General features: G+C 67.3%; 1 protein-coding gene across 1 annotated transcript; it reads left to right on the top strand.

The window, feature by feature from the left end:
- The first annotated feature begins 500 nt into the window (after positions 1-500).
- SF3B2 (splicing factor 3b subunit 2) lies at positions 501-18,667 on the top strand. The gene is given in 23 exon segments (XM_051775670.1): positions 501-682; positions 1,459-1,505; positions 1,740-1,805; positions 2,954-3,130; positions 3,858-3,917; positions 4,596-4,642; positions 4,683-4,754; positions 5,135-5,222; positions 5,774-5,879; positions 6,885-6,961; positions 7,914-8,123; positions 8,708-8,845; positions 9,652-9,732; positions 10,914-11,141; positions 11,979-12,128; positions 12,893-12,982; positions 13,627-13,677; positions 13,679-13,735; positions 14,477-14,584; positions 15,791-15,933; positions 16,409-16,510; positions 17,263-17,362; positions 18,377-18,667. Coding segments are annotated over 23 exon segments (2,631 nt in total). The 5' UTR covers positions 501-525; the 3' UTR covers positions 18,653-18,667.
- Positions 18,668-18,996: the final 329 nt, after the last annotated feature.

The raw sequence follows: 18,996 nt of genomic DNA, 5'->3' as shown, positions 1-18,996 counted from the left end.
GGACTTTAATGTGGGCCGGGGCATGCAAATTAGAAGAACCAAGCCAGGTGTGGTTATGCAAATGAGTCTGTGGGTCCGTGGTGGGCTATGTAAATGAGCCCACACTCGCGTGGTGGGCGGGCCTATGCAAATGAAGACCTAGTGGGTGGAGCCGGGTCAGGTGGGCAGGCGGGGACAGGCGGGGACATTTAAATGAAGTGGGCGTGGCCTGGGACCTGCGGGTGGGTGCACCCCCCTTCCCGCCGAAGGGGATTGAGGGGGATGCTGTGACGTCACTGCCGGAGCAAAGCGGCTCTATCTGACGTCACCACCGCCCCCCGCTGTCCGTGTGGTGGTGTCCGTGACGTCATCACTCCCAAGACGCTTGAGCCGCCCTCCGTGACGTCATTACCCGCGCCCCCAGAGCCGCTTGGCCCCCTCCTCCGGTGCAATTACGTCATCACGCGACGCGCTCTCCTATTGGCCGATGCGGTGACGTCATCACACGGCGCGGTCTCCCGTTGGCCGCGGCCGGAGCGGGACAAGATGGCGGCGGAGCGCGCGGAGGCGGCGGGAGCGGGGCCGGGGGGGGCCCCCGGGGAGCCCCTCAGGGACCCCCGCGCCGCCGAGCGCTCCCCCTACGCGGGCTGGGCCCACCCCGAGCTCCAGGCCACGCTGGCCGGCATCGGAGCCCCCGCGCAGGGTGCGGGACTGAGGGGGGGAGCGGGGATGGGGGTGAGGGGGGGGCAGCTTCAGGGGGCACCTGAGGGGGTTGGGGGGGCTGGAGGGGGGCTGGGGGTCGCCTGGGGGGTCTTGGGGGGGGCCTGAGGGGATTCGAGGGGCACAAGGAGCAGGTTTAGGGGGTCCCTGAGGGGATTGGGGGGGCTGAACAGGGGACTGGGGTCGCCGAGGGGGGGCTTAGAGGGGGAGCCTGAGGGGATTGAGGGGGCTGGGGGAGCACAGGGGGCAGGTTTAGGGGGTACCTGAGGGGATTGGGGGGGGCTGGGGGTCGCCTGAGGGGGTTTGGGGGGGACTTGTGGGGGTTGAGGGGTCACAGGGGGCATGTTTGGGGGTACCTGAGGGGACTGGGGGGATTTAGGGGGGGTCATGAGGGAATTGGGGGCGCTGGAGGAGTTTGGGAGGTCTTGGGGGGTCCCAGGGGGTCCTTGAGGGTGTTGGGGGGGGTCTCAAGGGCGTTTGGGAGATGTTGGGGGGCTGGGGGGTCTCACTGGGGTTTTGAGGGGTATTTGGAGGTCACAGGAAGGGTTTTGAGGGGTATTTGGAGGTCACAGGAAGGGTTGGGGGGTCCCTGGGGTTATTTTGGGGGGTCATGAGGGGTCTCATTGAGGTTTTGAGGGTTATTTGGGGGTCCCTGAGGGCAGAAAAATTTTAGAGGGGGGGGTCGGGGTAAAATGGGAGGGGGTAAAAGGGGGAGGGGCATAATTTGGGGGTCCCTGACCCCCCCCTTGACCCCCCCAGGGACCCGTGAGGAGCTGCTGGAGCGACTCCAGGCCTACACCCTGCAGGTGAGACCCCCTGGGACCCCCAAAATTGGGGGGGGGGACACCCCAATATCCCCCTTTGCCCCCCCTCCTCCCCCCAATCCTTTTGTGCCCCTCGTTTTTGGGACGTGTTTGTATAATTTTGGGGGGGTTGGGGGGGGTCCCACCACCCCCATCCCTTCGGGGGGGGTCTCTGTGCCCCCCAAAAGTGGGGGGGGGCTCACAGAGACCCCCCAATTTGTGTGTGTCCCCCCCCAGACTGGGATCGTGCTGAGCCGCCCCAACCTGCGCCCCGAGGAGGGGGACAAGGCCCCGCCCCCCCAGGTGGGATTTTGGGGGGTCTGGGGGGGGGTCAGGAACCCCCCCGGGGGCTGGTTTGGGGGGAGGGGTGCAATGGATGCTGGGGGGCACCCCCGGGGGTCCCAATTTTGGGGTGTGGGGGGGGGAGATAAATAAAGGGGGAAAATTACCCCCAGGGCACCAAAATTTAGGGCGGGGGGCAGGAGCACCCCCAGGGCACCCAAATTATAGAGGGAGGGTTTAGGACACTCTTAAGGCACCCAAATTTTTGGGGGGGGGGGGGGCAGGAGCACCCCCAGGGCACCCAAATTTTGGAGGGGGGCAGGAGCACCCCCAGGGCACTCAAATTTTGGGGGGGGGGGGCAGGAGCACCCCCAGGGCACCCAAATTTTTTTGGGAGGGGGCAGGAGCACCCCCAGGGCACCCAAATTTTTTTGGGGGGGGGCAGGAGCACCCCCAGGGCACCCAAATTTTTTTTGGGGGGGGCAGGAGCACCCTCAGGGCACCCAAATTTTTTTGGGGGGGGTTTAGGATACTCTCAGAACACCCAGGTGTTTTTTTTGGGGGGGGTTCAGATGCTCTCAGAACACCCAATTTTGAGTTGGGGGGGTCAGGGGGTGCTGGGGGGGAGGGAGGGGGACACCCCCGGGGGTCTCAATTTTAGGGGGTGGGGTGGGGGTAAATAAAGGGGTAAAATTACCCCCAGGGCACCCAAATTTGGGGGGGGGGGGTTAGGACTCTCTGAGAACACCCAATTTTGGGGAGGGGGGGGAGCAGGAGCACCCCTAGGGAACCCAAATTTTTAGGGGGAGGGAGCAGGAACAGCCCCAGGGCACCCAAATTTTGGGGGGGAGGAGGTTTAAGACACTATTAGGGTGCCCAAATTTTTTTTGGGGGGTACAATACTCTCAGGACACCCAATTTTGAGTTGGGGGGGGGTCAGTGGGTGCTGGGGGGGGCACCTCATTTTGGGGGGGGAGGTGCTAAAAGCCCCCCCAGAACACCCAATGTTTTTTGGGGGGGTTAAAGACTCCCTCAGAACACCCAATTTCATTTGGGGGGGGGGTCAGACCCCTCCAGACCCCCCCATAATTCCCGCGGGGGGGGGAGTCTGGGGGGGGTCAATGAGTGCCCTTCTCTTACCCCCCACCCCCCTTTTTTTGCCCCCCCAGCTGCCCCCCCTGCTCCCTCCCCCCCCTCCGGGGCTGGGCTTGGGCTTTGGGCTGGGGGGGGGTCCCGTGGGGGGGGTCTCGGTGCCCCCCCCGCCCCCTCCCCCGGGGGGGCTGTCGGAGGAGGAGCGGCTCTCGCTGGGCCAGCAGCAGGCGGCCCTGCTGCTGCAGGAGGAGAGGGTGAGATTTTGGGGGGTCTGGGGGGCTTTTGGGGGGTTTGGGGGGGTTCTGGGGGGGTTAAAGGGCTGCTGCAGGAGGAGAGGGTGAGATTGGGGGGGCTTTTGGGGGGTCTGGGGGGGTTAAAGGGCTGCTGCAGGAGAAGAGGGTGAGAGTTGGGGGGGTCCTGGGGGGGTCTGGGGGGGTTAAAGGGCTGCTGCAGGAGGAGAGGGTGAGAGTTGGGGGGTCTGGAGGGGCTTTTGGGGGGTCTGGGGGGGTTAAAGGGCTGCTGCAGGAGGAGAGGGTGAGATTTGGGGGGTCCTGGGGGGGCTTTTGGGGGGTTTGGGGGGTCTGGGGGGGGTTAAAGGGCTCTTGCAGGAGGAGAGGGTGAGATTTGGGGGGGGTTGGGGGGTCCTGGGGGGGTTAAAGGGGTCCTGCAGGAGGAGGAGGCAAAATTTGGGGGGATTTGGGAGGGGGTTTGGGGGTCTGGGGGGGTTAAAGGGCTGCTGCAGCAGGAGGGGGTGAGAGTTGGGGGGTCCTGGGAGGGTCCTGGGGGGGTTAAAGGGCTGCTGCAGGAGGAGAGGGTGAGGATTGGGGGGCTCCTGGGGGGGTTTGGGGGGTCTGGGGGGGTTAAAGGGCTGCTGCAGGAGGAGAGGGGGTGGTGGTGGTGGTTTTGGGTGCTGGGGGGTCCCTGCGGGTTCGGGGGGGGCACAAAGCCCGTGACTGTGTCCCCCCTGTCCCCCCCCCGCAGGGCCAGCACCCCTTTGGGGACAAGGCCAAGGAGCAGGAGCTGCTGGAGCAGCAGAAGAGGGTGAGGGGGGGCACCCCTGGGTGGGGGGGGGGCTCCCATGGGTGGGGAGGGGTCTCAGGGACCCCCCTGACCCCCTCGTGCCCCCCCCCCAAAGCCTGTGGTGCTGCTGGAGGAGGGGGCTCCCCTGAGTGGGAGGGGGAAGGTCCTTTGAGTGGGTGGGGGGGCTCCCCTGTGTGTGGGGGGGGTCTCGGGGACCCCCCCGTGCCCCCTGACCCCCCTTTTCCCCCAAAAAAAAGCCCGTGGTGCTGCTGGAGGAGGGGGCTCCCCTGGGGGAGGGCGGGGGGGCTCCCCTGGGTGCAGGGGGGGTTCCCATGGGTGGGGAGGGTTCTTGGGGACCCCCCCCCGGACTCCCCTGTGACCCCCCCAGGCCATGGTGCTGCTGGAGGAGGGGGCTCCCCTTGGGGGTGCTCCCTGGGGTGCAGGGGTGTTCCCATGGGTGGGACGGGTCTCTCATGGGTGGGGGGTCTCCCGTGGGTGGGGAGGGGTCCCGGGGACCCCCCCTGACCGCCCCGTGCCCCCCCAGGCCGCGGTGCTGCTGGAGGAGGGGGCTCCCCTTGGGGGGGCTCCCTGGGGTGCAGGGGTGTTCCCATGGGTGGGACGGGTCTCTCATGGGTGGGGGGTCTCCCGTGGGTGGGGAGGGGTCCCGGGGACCCCCCCTGACCCCCCCGTGCCCCCCAGGCCGCGGTGCTGCTGGAGCAGGAGCGGCAGCAGGAGATGGCCAAGCTGACCCCCCCGCCCCCCCCCGGCCCCCCGCGGGCCCCCCGAGGGGACCCCCCTGGGCACCCCCCTGGGCACCCGGACCCCGCTGGCCCCCCGAGGTGAGGGGGCACCCCTGGGGGGGGGGACGGGGTGGGGGGGACACCGGGGGGGTGTCCTGTCACCTTCCCTCGTGTCACCTCTCTGTCCCCCTGTGTCCCCCCATGTCATCTTTGTCCCCCCCCATGTCATCTTTGTCCCCCCATGTCCCCTTTGTGGCCCCATGTCCCCTTTGTGGCCCCCCATGTCCCCTTTGTGGCCCCCCATGTCATCTTTGTCCCCCCCCATGTCATCTTTGTCCCCCCCCATGTCATCTTTGTCCCCCCATGTCCCCTCTGTGTCCCCCCTGTGTGTCCCCCATGTCATCTTTGTTCCCCCCCCATCCCCTTTGTGTCCCCCCCACGTCCCCCCTGTCCCCCCCATGTCCCTTTTGTCCCTCTCACACACCCCCTGTCCCCCCCCCCAGGTGGTCCCATGGGAGCCCCCCTGCCCATGGGGGCCCCCCGGCCCCGAGGACCCCCCCCACCCCCCGGGGAGGAGAGCAGAGAGGTGGGTCTGGGGGTGCAGGGGGGGGTCTGTTCCTTATGGGTGGGGGTCTGCTCCTGATGGGTGGGGGTCCTATAGATGGGTGGGGGTCTCCTGGTAAGTGGGGGTCTCTTCTTTATGGGTGTGGGTCCTACAGATAGGGAGGGGTCTCCTTCTGATGGGTGGGGGTCTCCTGGTGGGTGAGGGTCTGTTCCTGATGGGGGGGGTTCTGTTCCTGATGGGGGGGGTTCTATGGATAGGGAGGGGTCTGCCCCTGATGGGGGGGGGTCCTACGGATGGGTGAGGGTCTGTTCCTGATGGGTGGGGGGCTCACAGATGGGTGGGGGTCTCTTTGTGATGGGTGGGGGTCTCACAGATGGGTGGGGGTCTCACAGATGGGTGGGGGTCCCACAGATGGGTGGGGGTCTGTTCCTGGTGGGTGGGGGATCTCCCTGACTTCCAAGGGATGTTGGGGGTCCCCCTGAATTTTGGGGGGTTCCTCCCGAGTTTGGGGCAATTTTGGGGGTCTCCCTGAGCTCTGGGGGGTCCCCCTGACCCCCCCTGTCCCCCCCCAGCCCGAGGACTCCGGGGTGGGCCCCAAGATCCCGCAGGCGCTGGAGAAGATCCTGCAGCTCAAGGAGAGTCGGCAGGAGGAGCTGGTCACCGTCCCGGGGGGCTCAGGTGAGACCCCCCAGCCCAGGGGGGACCCCCAGAGCCCCCCACAGCCAGGGGGGACCCCCAGAGCCCCCCACAGCCAGGGGGGACCCCCAGAACCCAGGGGGGATCCCCAGAATCTACCTACACCCAGAGGGGAGTGGTCATCTATGGGGGGGGGGGGCAGCCCCCAAGGGTGGGGGGCACCCCCTGACCCCCCCCAGTGCCACTGAGGGTGGGGGGCACCCTGTGACCCCCTCCGATGCCCCTGAGAATGGGGGGGCACCCCCTGAGCCCCCTGATGCCCCCAAGGGTGGGGGGCACCCCCTGAGCCCCCCCCATGATGCCCCCCAGGGTAGGGGGCGCCCCCTGAACCCTCATGATGCCCCCAAGGGTGGGGGGCACCCCCTGACCCCCCCCCGGTGCCCCTGAGGTTGGGGGGCACCCCCTGACCCCCCCCAGTGTCCCTGAGGTTGGGGGGCACCCCCTGATCCCCCCCCAGTGCCACTGAGGGTGGGGGGCACCCCCTGACCCCCCCCAGTGCCACTGAGGGTGGGGGGCACCCTGTGACCCCCTCCAATACCCCTGAGAATGGGGGGGCACCCCCTGAGCCCCCTGATGCCCCCAAGGGTGGGGGGCACCCCCTGAGCCCCCCCCATGATGCCCCCAAGGGTGGGGGGCACCCCCTGAGCCCCCCCCATGATGCCCCCAAGGGCGTGGAGCACTCCCTGAGCCCCCCCCCATGATGCCCCCAAGGGTGGGGGGCACCCCCTGAGCCCCTCCAATGCCCCTGAGAATGGGGGGGCACCCCCTGAGCCCCCCATGATGCCCCCAAGGGTGGGGGGCACCCCCTGAACCCTCATGATGCCCCCAAGGGTGGGGGGCACCCCCTGACCCCCCAGTGCCCCTGAGGTTGGGGGGGCACCCCCTGAGCCCCCCCAGTGCCCCTGAGGTTGGGGGGGGCACCCCCTGAGCCCCCCCAGTGCCCCTGAGGTTGGGGGCACCCCCTGACCCCCCCCGGTGCCCCCCCAGGGGAGGAGGAGATGGAGACGGAGCCGCGGGCGTCGGCCTCGGAGACCGAGGAGGACACGGGGGGCTCCAAGAAGGAGGTGACACTTTTTGGGGGGGCTTCGGGGACACCCCCCACCCAGACTGGCACCTGAGGGGAGTGGGGGGGTCCCTGGAGCCCCCAAAATCTCTGGGGGTACCTGAGGTGGGGGGGGAAATCCCAGATGGGTCTGTCCAGGGAGGGTCCTGGAGCACCCTGGGGTCACTCCTGTGTCACCCTCGTGTCACCCTGGGGGGGGTCAGGCCCACCCTGGGGTCACTCCTGTCCCCATGGGGGGTCAACCCCACCCTGAGATCCCCCCTGTCCCTATGGGGGGGTCAGCCCCACCCTGGGGTCCCCCCCATTGTCATGGAGGGGGGGGGTCAGACCCATCTTGGGGTCCCCATGGAGGGGGTCAGGCCCACCCTGAGAACCCCCTGTCCCCATGGAGGGGGTCAGGCCCACCCTGGGGTCCCCCCTGTCCCCATGGGGGGGTCAGACCCACCCTGGGGTCACTCCTGTTGTCATGGGGGGGTCAGGGTCCCCGGGGGGGGTTAAGGCCCACCCTGAGGCCCCCCCCGTCCCCATATGGGGTCAATCCCATCCTGGGATCCCCATGGGAAGGTCAGGCCCACCCTGAGATCCCCCCTGTCCCCATGGGGGGTCAATCCCACCCTGGGGTCCCCATGGGGGGGGTTAGCCCCACCCTGAGGTCACCATGGGGGGGGTCAGACCCACCCTGGGGTCTCCCCTGTCCCCTGGGGGGGAGGGTCAGACCCACCTTGGGGTCCCTCCTGTCCCCATGAGGGGGGGTCAGGCCCAGCTTTGGGTCCCCATGGGGGGGTCAGACCCACCCCGGGGTCCTCTTTGTCACCATGGGGGGGGAGGTCAGGCCCACCCTGGGGTCACCCCTGTCCCCATGGGGGGTCAATCCCACCCTGGGGTCACCATGGGGGGGGTCAGCCTCACCCTGGGGTCACCTTGTTCTCCCCCTCCCCTCCCCTCCCCCCCAGAGGAACCGGAAGCGCCGGAACCGCAAGAAGAAGAAGCGGGGGGGGAGGGGCGCGGCCCGGGAGGGTCCCCCCACCCCCACCCCCCCCAAGGGGGACCCCGAGACCCCCGGGGAGACCCCCCCGGAGGTGGAGATCGAGTATGTGACCGAGGAGCCCGAGATCTACGACCCCAACTTCGTCTTCTTCAAGAGGATCTTCGAGGCCTTCAAGGTGGGATTTTGGGCCAGGGGGGGCACCTTTGGGTGCTGGGGGGGGGCAGCACCCCCGGGGGGGTCCCCAAATGTCCCCCAGGGGCGCCCACAGGTGAGAAATCCCTTATTTTGGGGGAGTTTTGGTGGTTTTGGGGGAGTTTTGGTGGGTTTAAGGTGTTTCCCATGGTGGGAGGGGGCATCCATTGAGGGTGGGGGGCACCCAGTGGGTGCTGGGATGGGTGGGGGGCACCTCTGGGTGCTGGGGGGGGGGGGCAGTGCCCTCGGAGGGGTCCCCAAACGTCCCCCAGGGGCGCCCACAGGTAACAAATCCCTTATTTTGGGGGAGTTTTGGTGGTTTTAAGGTATTTCCTGGGGGGAGGCACCCAGAGAGAGTGGGGGGGCACCCACTGAGGGTGGGGGGCACCCAATGGGTGCTGAGAGGGGTGGGGGGCACCTTTGGGTGCTGGGGGGGGGCAACAAAATCCCTTATTTTGGGGGAATTTTTGGATTTTGGTGGATTTGGGGTGTTTTTAAGGGTGGGGGGCACCCCTGGGTGCTGGGGGGGGTGACAGGGGACCCCCTGACCCCCCTGTGCCCCCCCAGCTGACGGATGACGTGAAGAAGGACAAGGAGAAGGAGCCGGAGCGGGCGGAGAGGGCGGAAAACGCCGGAGCCCCCCGGAAAAAGGGCCCCGAGGACGGGACCAGGGGCAGCGATGGGGACAGCTCCGAGGATGAGCAGGTGGGACAGGGACAGGGGGACACTGGGGGGGCTGGGGGGACATTGGGGGGACATTGGGGACAGCTCGGAGGATGAGCAGGTGGGACGGGGGACAGGGGGACACTGGGGGGGCTGGGGGGACATTGGGGGGACATTGAGGACCTGGGGCAGCGACAGGGACAGCTCTGGGGATGAGCAGGTGGGACATTGGGGACACTGGGGACATTGGGGGGACATTGGGGACATTGGGGGGACATTGGGGACATTGGGGACCAGGGGCAGCGACGGGGACAGCTCGGAGGATGAGCAGGTGGGACGGGGGACAGGGGGACACTGGGGGGACATTGGGGGGACATTGGGGGGACATTGGGGGGACATTGGGGACATTGGGGACAGCTCTGAGGATGAGCAGGTGGGACAGGGGACAGGGGGACATTGGGGGGACATTGGGGGACACTGGGGGACATTGGGGACATTGGGGGGACATTGGGGACAGCTCGGAGGATGAGCAGGTGGGACAGGGGACAGGGGGACACTGGGGGGACATTGGGGGCATTGGGAGGACATTGGGGACACTAGGGGACATTGAGGGGACGTTGGGGACACTAAGGGGACACTGGGAGGACATTGGGGACAGTCCTGAGGACGAGCAGGTGGGGACATCCAGGGGACAGGGGGGGCCTGGTACCGAGGTGGGGACAACACGGGGGGCTTTGGGGACACTGTGGTGGTAGGGGGGTGACAGCAGGGACATGGGGGAGGGACAGTCCCTGGGAGGGGACAGGAGGGGACAGTCCCTGACGGTGCCACCGCCGGGGTGTCCCCAGGAGAAGAAGCAGGAGGTCCCCAAGCTGTCCAAGAAGAAACTGCGGCGCATGAACCGCTTCACCGTGGCCGAGCTGAAGCAGGTGAGGCTTGAGGACACCTTGGGGACACGTCCCCAGTGTCACCCAGTGCCCCCAGTGACCTCCCCTGGTTGCCCCCAGTGTCACCCAGTGCCCCCAGTTACCCACCTCGGCCTCCCCTGGGTGCCCCCAGTGCCACCCCGACCTCGTCCCCTGCTGTCCCCTGACCGTCCCCGTGGTGTCCCCTGAGTGTCCCCTGAGTGTCCCCACTGTCCCCTGAACATCCCCACTGTCCCCCCACTGTCCCCTGAGTGTCCCCTCACTGTCCCTCCACTGTCCCCACTGTCCCCTGAACATCCTCACTGTGTTCGTGCTGTCCCCTGACTGTCCCCCCTGTCCCCTGAGTGTCTCCTGATTGTCCCCTGGCTGTCCCCAGCTGGTGGCCCGGCCGTGTCCCCACTGTCCCCTGACTATCCCCACTGTCCCCTGAGTGTTCCCTGACCATCCCCGTGGTGTCCCCACTGTCCCCTGAGTGTCCCCTGACCATCCCCGTGGTGTCCCCGCTGTCCCCTGACCGTCCCCTGACTGTCCCCACTGTCCCCTGAGTGTCCTCACTGTCCCCTGCTGTCCCCTGACTGTCCCCATGGTGTCCCCCCTGTCCCCTGACCATCCCCGTGGTGTCCCTACCATCCCCTGACCGTCCCCGTGGTGTCCCCTGAGTGTCCCCTGACCGTCCCCATGGTGTCCCCACTGTCCCCTGAGTGTCCCCACCGTCCCCTGAGTGTCCCCTGACCGTCCCCGTGGTGTCCCCACTGTCCCCTGAGTGCCCCCTGACCATCCCCATGGTGTCCCCACTGTCCCCTGAGTGCCCCCTGACCGCCCCCATGGTGTCCCCGCTGTCCCCTGACCATCCCCATGGTGTCCCCGCTGTCCCCTGAGTGCCCCCTGACCGCCCCCATGGTGTCCCCGCTGTCCCCTGACCATCCCCATGGTGTCCCCGCTGTCCCCTGACCATCCCGTGGTGTCCCTGCTGTCCCCTGACCATCCCGTGGTGTCCCTGCTGTCCCCTGACCGTCCCCGTGGTGTCCCCGCTGTCCCCTGACCATCCCGTGGTGTCCCCGCTGTCCCCTGACCGTCCCCGTGGTGTCCCTGCTGTCCTCTGACCATCCCGTGGTGTCCCTGCTGTCCCCTGACCGTCCCCGTGGTGTCCCTGCTGTCCCCTGACCATCCCGTGGTGTCCCCAGCTGGTGGCCCGGCCGGACGTGGTGGAGATGCACGACGTGACCGCCCAGGACCCCAAGCTGCTCGTCCACCTCAAGGCCACGCGGAACTCGGTGCCGGTGCCGCGGCACTGGTGCTTCAAGAGGAAGTACCTGCAGGGCAAGAGGGGCATCGAGAAGCCCCCCTTCGAGCTGCCCGAGTTCATCAAGCGCACGGGCATCCAGGAGATGAGGGAGGCCCTGCAGGAGAAGGTGGGGGGCACCGGGGAGGGGGCTCGGGGGGTTGGGGGGGGGGTTTGGGGGGGTTTGGGGAGGTTGGGGTTGGGTTTGGGGAGGTTGGGGTGGGGTTTGGGGGGGTTTGGGGAGGTTGGGGTTGGATTTCAGGGGGTTTGGGGAGGTTGGGGTTGGGTTTCGGGGGGTTTGGGGAGGTTGGGGGAGGGTTTGGGGGGGGTTTGGGGAGGTTGGGGTGGGGTTTGGGGGGGTTTGGGGAGGTTGGGGTTGGGTTTTGGGGGGTTTGGGGAGGTTGGGGTTGGGGACTGTCCCTGACCCTGTCCCTGTCCCCAGGACTGTCCCTGTCCCTGACCCCATCCCTGTCCAGTGTGTCCCCAGGAGGAGCAGAAGTTGAGGGGTATCCCCAGGGCTCAGTGACTGTCCCTGACCCTGTCCCTGAGCCCATCCCTGTCCAGTGTGTCCCCAGGAGGAGCAGAAGTTGAGGGGTATTCCCAGGACTCAGTGATTGTCCCCAGGGCTGTCCCTGACCCTGTCCCTGACCCCATCCCTGTCCCAGTGTGTCCCCAGGAGGAGCAGAAGATGAGGGCTGTCCCCAGGGCTCGGTGACTGTCCCCAGGGCTGTCCCTGACCCTGTCCCTGAGCCCATCCCTGTCCCTGTGTGTCCCCAGGAGGAGCAGAAGTTGAGGGGTGTCCCCAGGGCTCAGTGACTGTCCCTGACCCTGTCCCTGAGCCCATCCCTGTCCCTGTGTGTCCCCAGGAGGAGCAGAAGATGAGGGGTGTCCCCAGGGCTCGGTGACTGTCCCCAGGGCTGTCCCTGACCCTGTCCCTGAGCCCATCCCTGTCCCTGTGTGTCCCCAGGAGGAGCAGAAGACGATGAAGTCCAAGATGCGGGAGAAGGTCCGGCCCAAGATGGGCAAGATCGACATCGATTACCAGAAGCTGCACGACGCCTTCTTCAAGTGGCAGACCAAGCCCAAGCTCACCATCCACGGGGACCTCTACTACGAGGTGACCCTGGGGACACCTTGGGGACACCCGGGGACACGCCATGGGGTGGCCTGGGGGGACAGCCGGGGCCTTGGGGACATTCTGGGGGGACATTTGGGGCTTTGGGGACATCCTGGGGGGACATTTGGGGCTTTGGGGACCTTCCTCTCTTGTGTTGTCTCTATGTCCCCCCAGAGTGTCCCCAGTGTCCCCCCCATGTCTTCTCCCTGTCCCCTTCATGTCCCCTCCATGTCCCCCCAGAATGTCCCCAATGTCCCTTTTCATGTTCCCCTCCCTGTCCCCTTCATGTCCCCTCCATGTCCCCCCAGAATGTCCCCAATGTCCCCTCCCCGTGTCCCTTCCATATCCCTCCCTGTATCCCCTCCATGTCCTCCCTGTGTCCCCCCAGAATGTCCCCAATGTCCCCTTTCCATGTCCCCCCCATGTCCCCCCAGAATGTCCCCAATGTCCCCTTTCCATGTCCCCCCCGTGTCCCCCCCAGAATGTTCCCGATGTCCCTTTCCATGTCCCCCTTCCTGTCCCCCCCATGACCCTTCCATGTCCTCCTCTCCATGTCCCTGTCATGTCCCCTTCATGTCCCCCCAGAACGTCCCCGAGTGTCCCCCCCCATATCCCCCCCATGTCCCCCCGAGTGCCCCCAATGTCCCCTCGGTGTCCCCCCTCCATATCCCCCCCGAGTGTCCCCAATGTCCCCTCGGTGTCCCCCCCATGTCCCCTTGGTGTCCCCCCTCCATGTCCCCAATGTCCCCCCGGTGTCCCCCCAGGGGAAGGAGTTCGAGACGCGGCTGAAGGAGAAGAAACCGGGAGATCTCTCGGATGAGCTGAGGATTGCACTGGGAATGCCCGTGGGACCGGTGAGGGAGACTGGGAACGCTGGGAATGGCACTGGGAACACTGGGAATGCCTGTGGGACCAGTAAGGGGCACTGGGAACACTGGGAATGGCACTGGGAACACTGGGAATGGCACTGGGAACACTGGGAATGCCCGTGGGACCGGTGAGGGGCACTGGGAACACTGGGAATGGCACTGGGAACACTGGGAATGGCACTGGGAATGCTGGGAATGGCACTGGGAACACTGGGAATGGCACTGGGAACACTGGGAATGCCCGTGGGACCGGTGAGGGGCACTGGGAACACTGGGAATGGCACTGGGAATGCTGGGAATGGGCACTGGGAATGCCCGTGGGACCAGTGAGGGATACTGGGAATGGCACTGGGAATGGGAGGGCCACTGGGAATGGGAGGGCCACTGGGAATGGGGAGGGGACACTGGGAACGGGGGGGGGGGGGACACTGGGAATGGGGGTGTCACCCCTTGGTGTTGGGCACCCCCAGACTCGGGGGTGACTTGGGAGGGGTCTGAGGGTGCTGGGGGGGCACCCTTGGGTGCTGGGATGGGTCCATGGATGCTGGGGGGGGTCTCTGGGTGCTGGGGCGGTCTCTGGGTGCTGGGGGGGCCCCCCTGGGTGCTGACCCCCCCCCTTTTCCCCCCAGAACGCCCACAAGGTGCCCCCCCCGTGGCTGATCGCGATGCAGCGCTACGGCCCCCCCCCCCTCCTACCCCAACCTCAAGATCCCGGGGCTCAACTCCCCCATCCCTGAGGTGAGAGGGGATTTTGGGGGGCTTGGGGGCTCAACTCCCCCATCCCTGAGGTGAGAGGGGATTTTGGGGGGCTTGGGGGCTCAACTCCCCCATCCCTGAGGTGAGAGGGGATTTTGGGGGGCTTGGGGGCTCAACTCCCCCATCCCTGAGGTGAGAGGGGATTTTGGGGGGCTTGGGGGGGGTTTGGGGGCTCAACTCCCCCATCCCAGAGGTGAGAGGGGATTTTGGGGGGCTTGGGGGGGGTTTGGGGGCTCAACTGCCCCATCCCCGAGGTGAGAGGGGATTTTGGGGGGCTTGGGGGCTTTTGGGGCTCAAGTGCCCCATCCCCGAGGTGTGTGGGGGGGTGCTGGGGGGGCTTTGGGTTCTGGGGGGTGTTTTTTGGGGTCTTGGGGAGGCATTTGGGGTCTGGGGGGGGACTTTGGGGATCTCGGGGGGTCTGTGGGTGCTGATGGGGGGAGTTTGGGGAGGGCTGGAGGGATCTGGGGAGGGCTGGAGGATGTTGGGGGTCTCTGGGGACCCAGGAGGGGTCTGGGGGGGGGTCAGGGGTGTTTTTTGGGGGGGGGGGGGGCTCTGTGACCCCCCCGAGTTCCTCCTTTGGACCCTTGGGGAGATTTTGGGGGAGGTTTCAGGGGAATTGGAGGGTGGGGGGGATTTGGGGGGCACAGGGGGGTTTGGGGGGGGTCAGGGTTTTTTTGGGGGGGCTCGGGGGGGCTCTGTGACCCCCCCTGTGTCCCCCCCCAGGGCTGTTCCTTCGGGTACCACGCGGGGGGGTGGGGGAAGCCCCCCGTGGACGAGACGGGGAAGCCGCTTTATGGGGACGTGTTCGGGACCAACGCGGCCGAGTTCCAGGTACTGGGGACCCCCCCGGGACCCCCAGACCCCCGGGACCACCCTGGGAACCCCCTGGGACCCCCAGACCCCCGGGACCACCCTGGGACCCCCCCGGGACCCCCAGACCCCCGGGACCACCCTGGGAACCCCCTGGGACCCCCAAACCCTTGGGACCACCCTGGGAACCCCCCAGGACCCCCAGACCCCCAGGACCACCCTGGGACCCCCCTGGGACCCCCAAACCCTCGGGACCACCCTGGGAACCCCCCCAAATCTCTGGGACCCCCCCGGGACCCCCAAACCCCCGGGACCACCCTGGGACCCCGCTGGCACCCCCAACCCCTTGGGACCCCCCTGGGACCCCCAAACCCCCAGGACCACCCTGGGACCCCCCCAAATCCCTGGAACCACCCTGGGACCCCCCCGGCACCCCCAAAGCCCCGGGACCACCCTGGGACCCCCCGGGACCCCCCTGGGACCCCCCCCAGGACCCCCAAATCCCTGGGACTGCTTTAGGATCCCCCCTGACGATCAAGGAGATCACCCCTGACCCCCTGGGGGGAACTGGAGCCCCCAAATCCTCCTCCTGGGCACCCAAAATCCCCCCAAACACCCTGACCCCCCCCCAACACCCTGACCCCCACCCTGACCCCCCCCAGCACCCAAAATCGTCACCCTGACCCCCCAAACCCCCTCTTGGCCCCCCCAGATGAAGGAGGAGGAGGAGATGGATGGGACCCCCTGGGGGGAACTGGAGCCCCCAAATCCCCCTCCTGGGCACCCAACCACCCCCAGACCCACCCAAAATCCTCCCAGACCCCCCCCCCCCCAAACACCCTGACCCCCCCCCAGCACCCAAAAATCCCTCTGGCCCCCCTTTGCCCCCCCAGATGAAGGAGGAGGAGGAGATGGATGGGATACCCTGGGGGGAACTGGAGCCCCCAAATGCCCCTCCTGGGCACCCAAACCCCCCCAGACCCACCCAAAATCCCCCCAGACCCCCCCAAACACCCTGACCTGACCCCTCCAGCACCCAAAAATCCCCCTGACCCCCTCTGTGCCCCCCCCAGACAAAGGAGGAGGAGATCGATGGGACCCCCTGGGGAGAGCAGGAGCCCCCAAATCCCCCTCCTGGGCACCCAAAGCCCCCCTAAAACACCCTGACGCCCACCCTGACCCCCCCCAGCACCCAAAAATCCCCCTGACCCCCCTGTGCCCCCCCAGACGAAGGAGGAGGAGGAGGAGATCGACCGGACCCCCTGGGGGGAACTGGAGCCCTCGGACGAGGAATCCTCGGAAGAGGAGGAGGAGGAGGAGAGTGATGAAGAAAAACCGGATGAGACCGGATTCATCACCCCTGCCGACAGGTCAGGGACCCCCCCAGCACCCAGGGGTGCCCCCCAGCACCCACAGGGACCCCCCCAGCACCCAGGGGTGCCCCCCAGCACCCACAGGGACCCCCCAGCACCCCCCAAATCCCCCTGAGCCCCAAAATGTTCTCGCTTTGGGCTGATCCCACTGGGGTTGTCCTTGGGATGGGAATGGGGGTCCATCACCCCCTGGGACAGCTTGGGGACCCCCCAGCACCCCTTGAGACCCCCTGCACCCAGAGGCCTCCCCCAGCACCCTTAGGGACCCCCCAGCACCCAGGGGTGCCCCCCAACATCCCAAATCCCCCTGAGCCCCCCAATCCCTCCACTTTGGGCTGATCCCCCCCGGGGTCATCCTTGGGATGGGAATGGGGGTCCATCACCCCCAGGCACATTTTGGGGACCCCCCAGCACCCACAGGGACCCCCCAGCCCCCCCTTGGGTGCCCTCTGACCCCCCTGTGCCCCCTCAGTGGGTTGATCACCCCGGGGGGCTTCTCGTCGGTGCCGGCGGGGATGGAGACCCCCGAGCTCATCGAGCTGCGCAAGAAGAAGATCGAGGAGGCCATGGACGGGTGAGGGGGGCGTGGGGGGGATTTGGGGTGGTCTTGGGGGGGTCTTGGGGTGTTGGGGGGCTGGGGGGGTCTTGGGGTCTCAGGGGGGCCCTGTGTGAGGGGGGCATGGGGGGATTTTAGGGGGGTGGGAGGGTGGAGGGGGGACAAAGATCGAGGAGGCCATGGACGGGTGAGGGGGGCGTGGGGGGGATTTGGGGGGGTCTGGGGTGGTCTTGGGGTGTTGGGGGGCTGGGGAGGCCTTGGGGTGCTCAGGGGGGCCCTGTGGGGGGGGTCATGGGGGGATTTTAGGGGGGGTGGGTGCTGGCGGGAGATTTGGGGTGGGGGGGTCTTGGGGTGCTGAGGGGGGGATTTGGGGGGGTGGGGGGTTCTCGGGGTGCTGGGGGGAGAGGGGTGGGTGCTGGGGGGGGGAATTTGGGATGTTGGGGGGTCTTGGGGTGCTGGGAGGGGGGCAGTGGGTGCTGGGGGGGTCTTGGGGTGCTGGGGGTGGGTCAGGGGGCTGAAGGGGTGTCTTGGGGTCTCTGGGGGTCTCGGGGTGCTGGGGGGGTCTCAGGGTGCTGGGGGGGTCTCGGGGTGCTGGGAGGAGGGGGGTGGGTGCTGGGGGGGGGGTTGGGGGGTTTGGGGTCTCAGGGGGTCTCAGGGTGCCCTGGGGGTGGGCACAGGGGCAGGGGGTGGGTGCTGGGGGGGTTTGGGGGTCCTGGGGGGTTGGGATTTTGGGGTACAGGTAAGACAGGACCCCCTGGGTGCCCCCCCAGGAGTGAGACCCCCCAGCTGTTCACGGTGGTCCCCGAAAAACGCACGGCCACGGTGGGGACGGCCATGATGGGCTCCACCCACATCTACGACATGGCGGCGGTGAGACCCCCCAAATACCCTGAGACCCCCCAAATACATCTGAGACCCCCCAAATACCCCTGAGACCCCCCCAAATACCCCTGAGACCCCCCAAATACACCTGAGACCTCTGAGACCCCCCCCCAAATACCCTGAGACCCCCCAAATACCCCTGAGACCCCCCAAATACACCTGAGACCCCCCAAATACCACTGAGACCCCCCCCCCAAATACACCTGAGACCCCCCCAAATACCCTGAGACCCCCCAAATACACCTGAAACACCCCCCAAATCCCCCTGAGACCCCCCAAATCCCCCTGAGACCCCCCCAAATACCCCTGAGACCCCCCAAATACCCCTGAGAGCCCCCCAAATCCCCCTGAGACCCCCAAATACCCGAGACCCCCCAAATACACCTGAGACCCCCCCAATACTCTGAGACCCCTCAAATACCCCTGAGACCCCCCCCAAATACCCCTAAAACACCCCCAGTCCCTGAGACACCCCCCCCAAATCCCCTGAGACCTCCCCAAATCCTCCTGAAACCCCCCCAAATCCCCTGAGAACACCCCAAATCCCCCTGAGACCCATGAGACCCCCCTGAGACCCCCCCCAAATCCCCCTGAGAACACCCTGGGGTGACAGGAGTAGGTGACAGGGGGTGACAGGCAGGGGGGTGACAGGGCTGTGTCCCCTCAGGTGATGGGCCGCAAGGGCCCCGTGACAGAGGCCCAGGGGGTGGAGGTGGCCCTGGGGTGACAGGGAGGGTGACAGGGGTGACAGGGAGGGTGACAGGGGTGACAGGGCTGTGTCCTGGGGTGACAGGAGTTTGTCCCCTCAGGTGATGGGCCGGAAGGGGCCAGTGACAGAGGCCCAGGGGGTGGAGGTGGCCCTGGGGTGACAGGGGTGACTTTGTCCCCTCAGGTGATGGGCCGCAAGGGCCCGGTGACAGAGGCCCAGGGGGTGGAGGTGGCCCTGGGGTGACAGGGCTGTGTCCTGGGGTGACAGGAGGTGACAGGACTCTGTCCCCTCAGGTGATGGGCCGGAAGGGGCCGGTGACAGAGGCCCAGGGGGTGGAGGTGGCCCTGGCCCCCGAGGAGCTGGAGCTGGACCCCACGGCCATGACGCAGAAGTACGAGGAGCACGTGCGGGAGCAGCAGGCGCAGGTGGAGAAGGAGGATTTCAGCGACATGGTGGCCGAGCACGCGGCCAAGCAGAAGGTGAGCCGGGGCTGGTGGCACCGCTGGCACCCGGGGGGGGCACCTTGGCACCTCCCCTCCCTCCTCCCACGGCCCTGGGGGGGCCTCTGAGGGCGGGAAGAAGCTCGAGGGGGGTTTGTGTGGGGGGATGTCCCTGTGCCCGTGTGTGGCTGTGAGCCCTCTGTCCCCTCCCTGTGCCCGTGTCCCCCCTGTGACCCTGTCCCTGTGTCCCCTGTCCCTGTGTGTCCCTGTGACCCCTCTGTCCCCTCCCTGTGCCCGTGTCCCCCGTGACCCTGTCCCTGTGTCCCCTGTGACACTGTCCCTGTCCCCCCTGTGACACTGTCCCTGTCCCCCCTGTGACCCTGTCCCTGTCCCCTCTGTCCCCCTGTGACCCTGTCCCTGTCCCCCCCTGTCCCCCCTGTCCTTGTCCCCCTGTCCCTGTCCCCCTGTCCCTG

The sequence above is a fragment of the Manacus candei genome, unplaced genomic scaffold (assembly GCF_025592945.1).
Source record: "Manacus candei isolate 608988 ecotype Guabito, Panama unplaced genomic scaffold, ASM2559294v1 h1tg000327l, whole genome shotgun sequence".
NCBI lineage: Eukaryota > Metazoa > Chordata > Aves > Passeriformes > Pipridae > Manacus > Manacus candei.
This window is presented reverse-complemented; position numbering and strand designations above follow the sequence as displayed.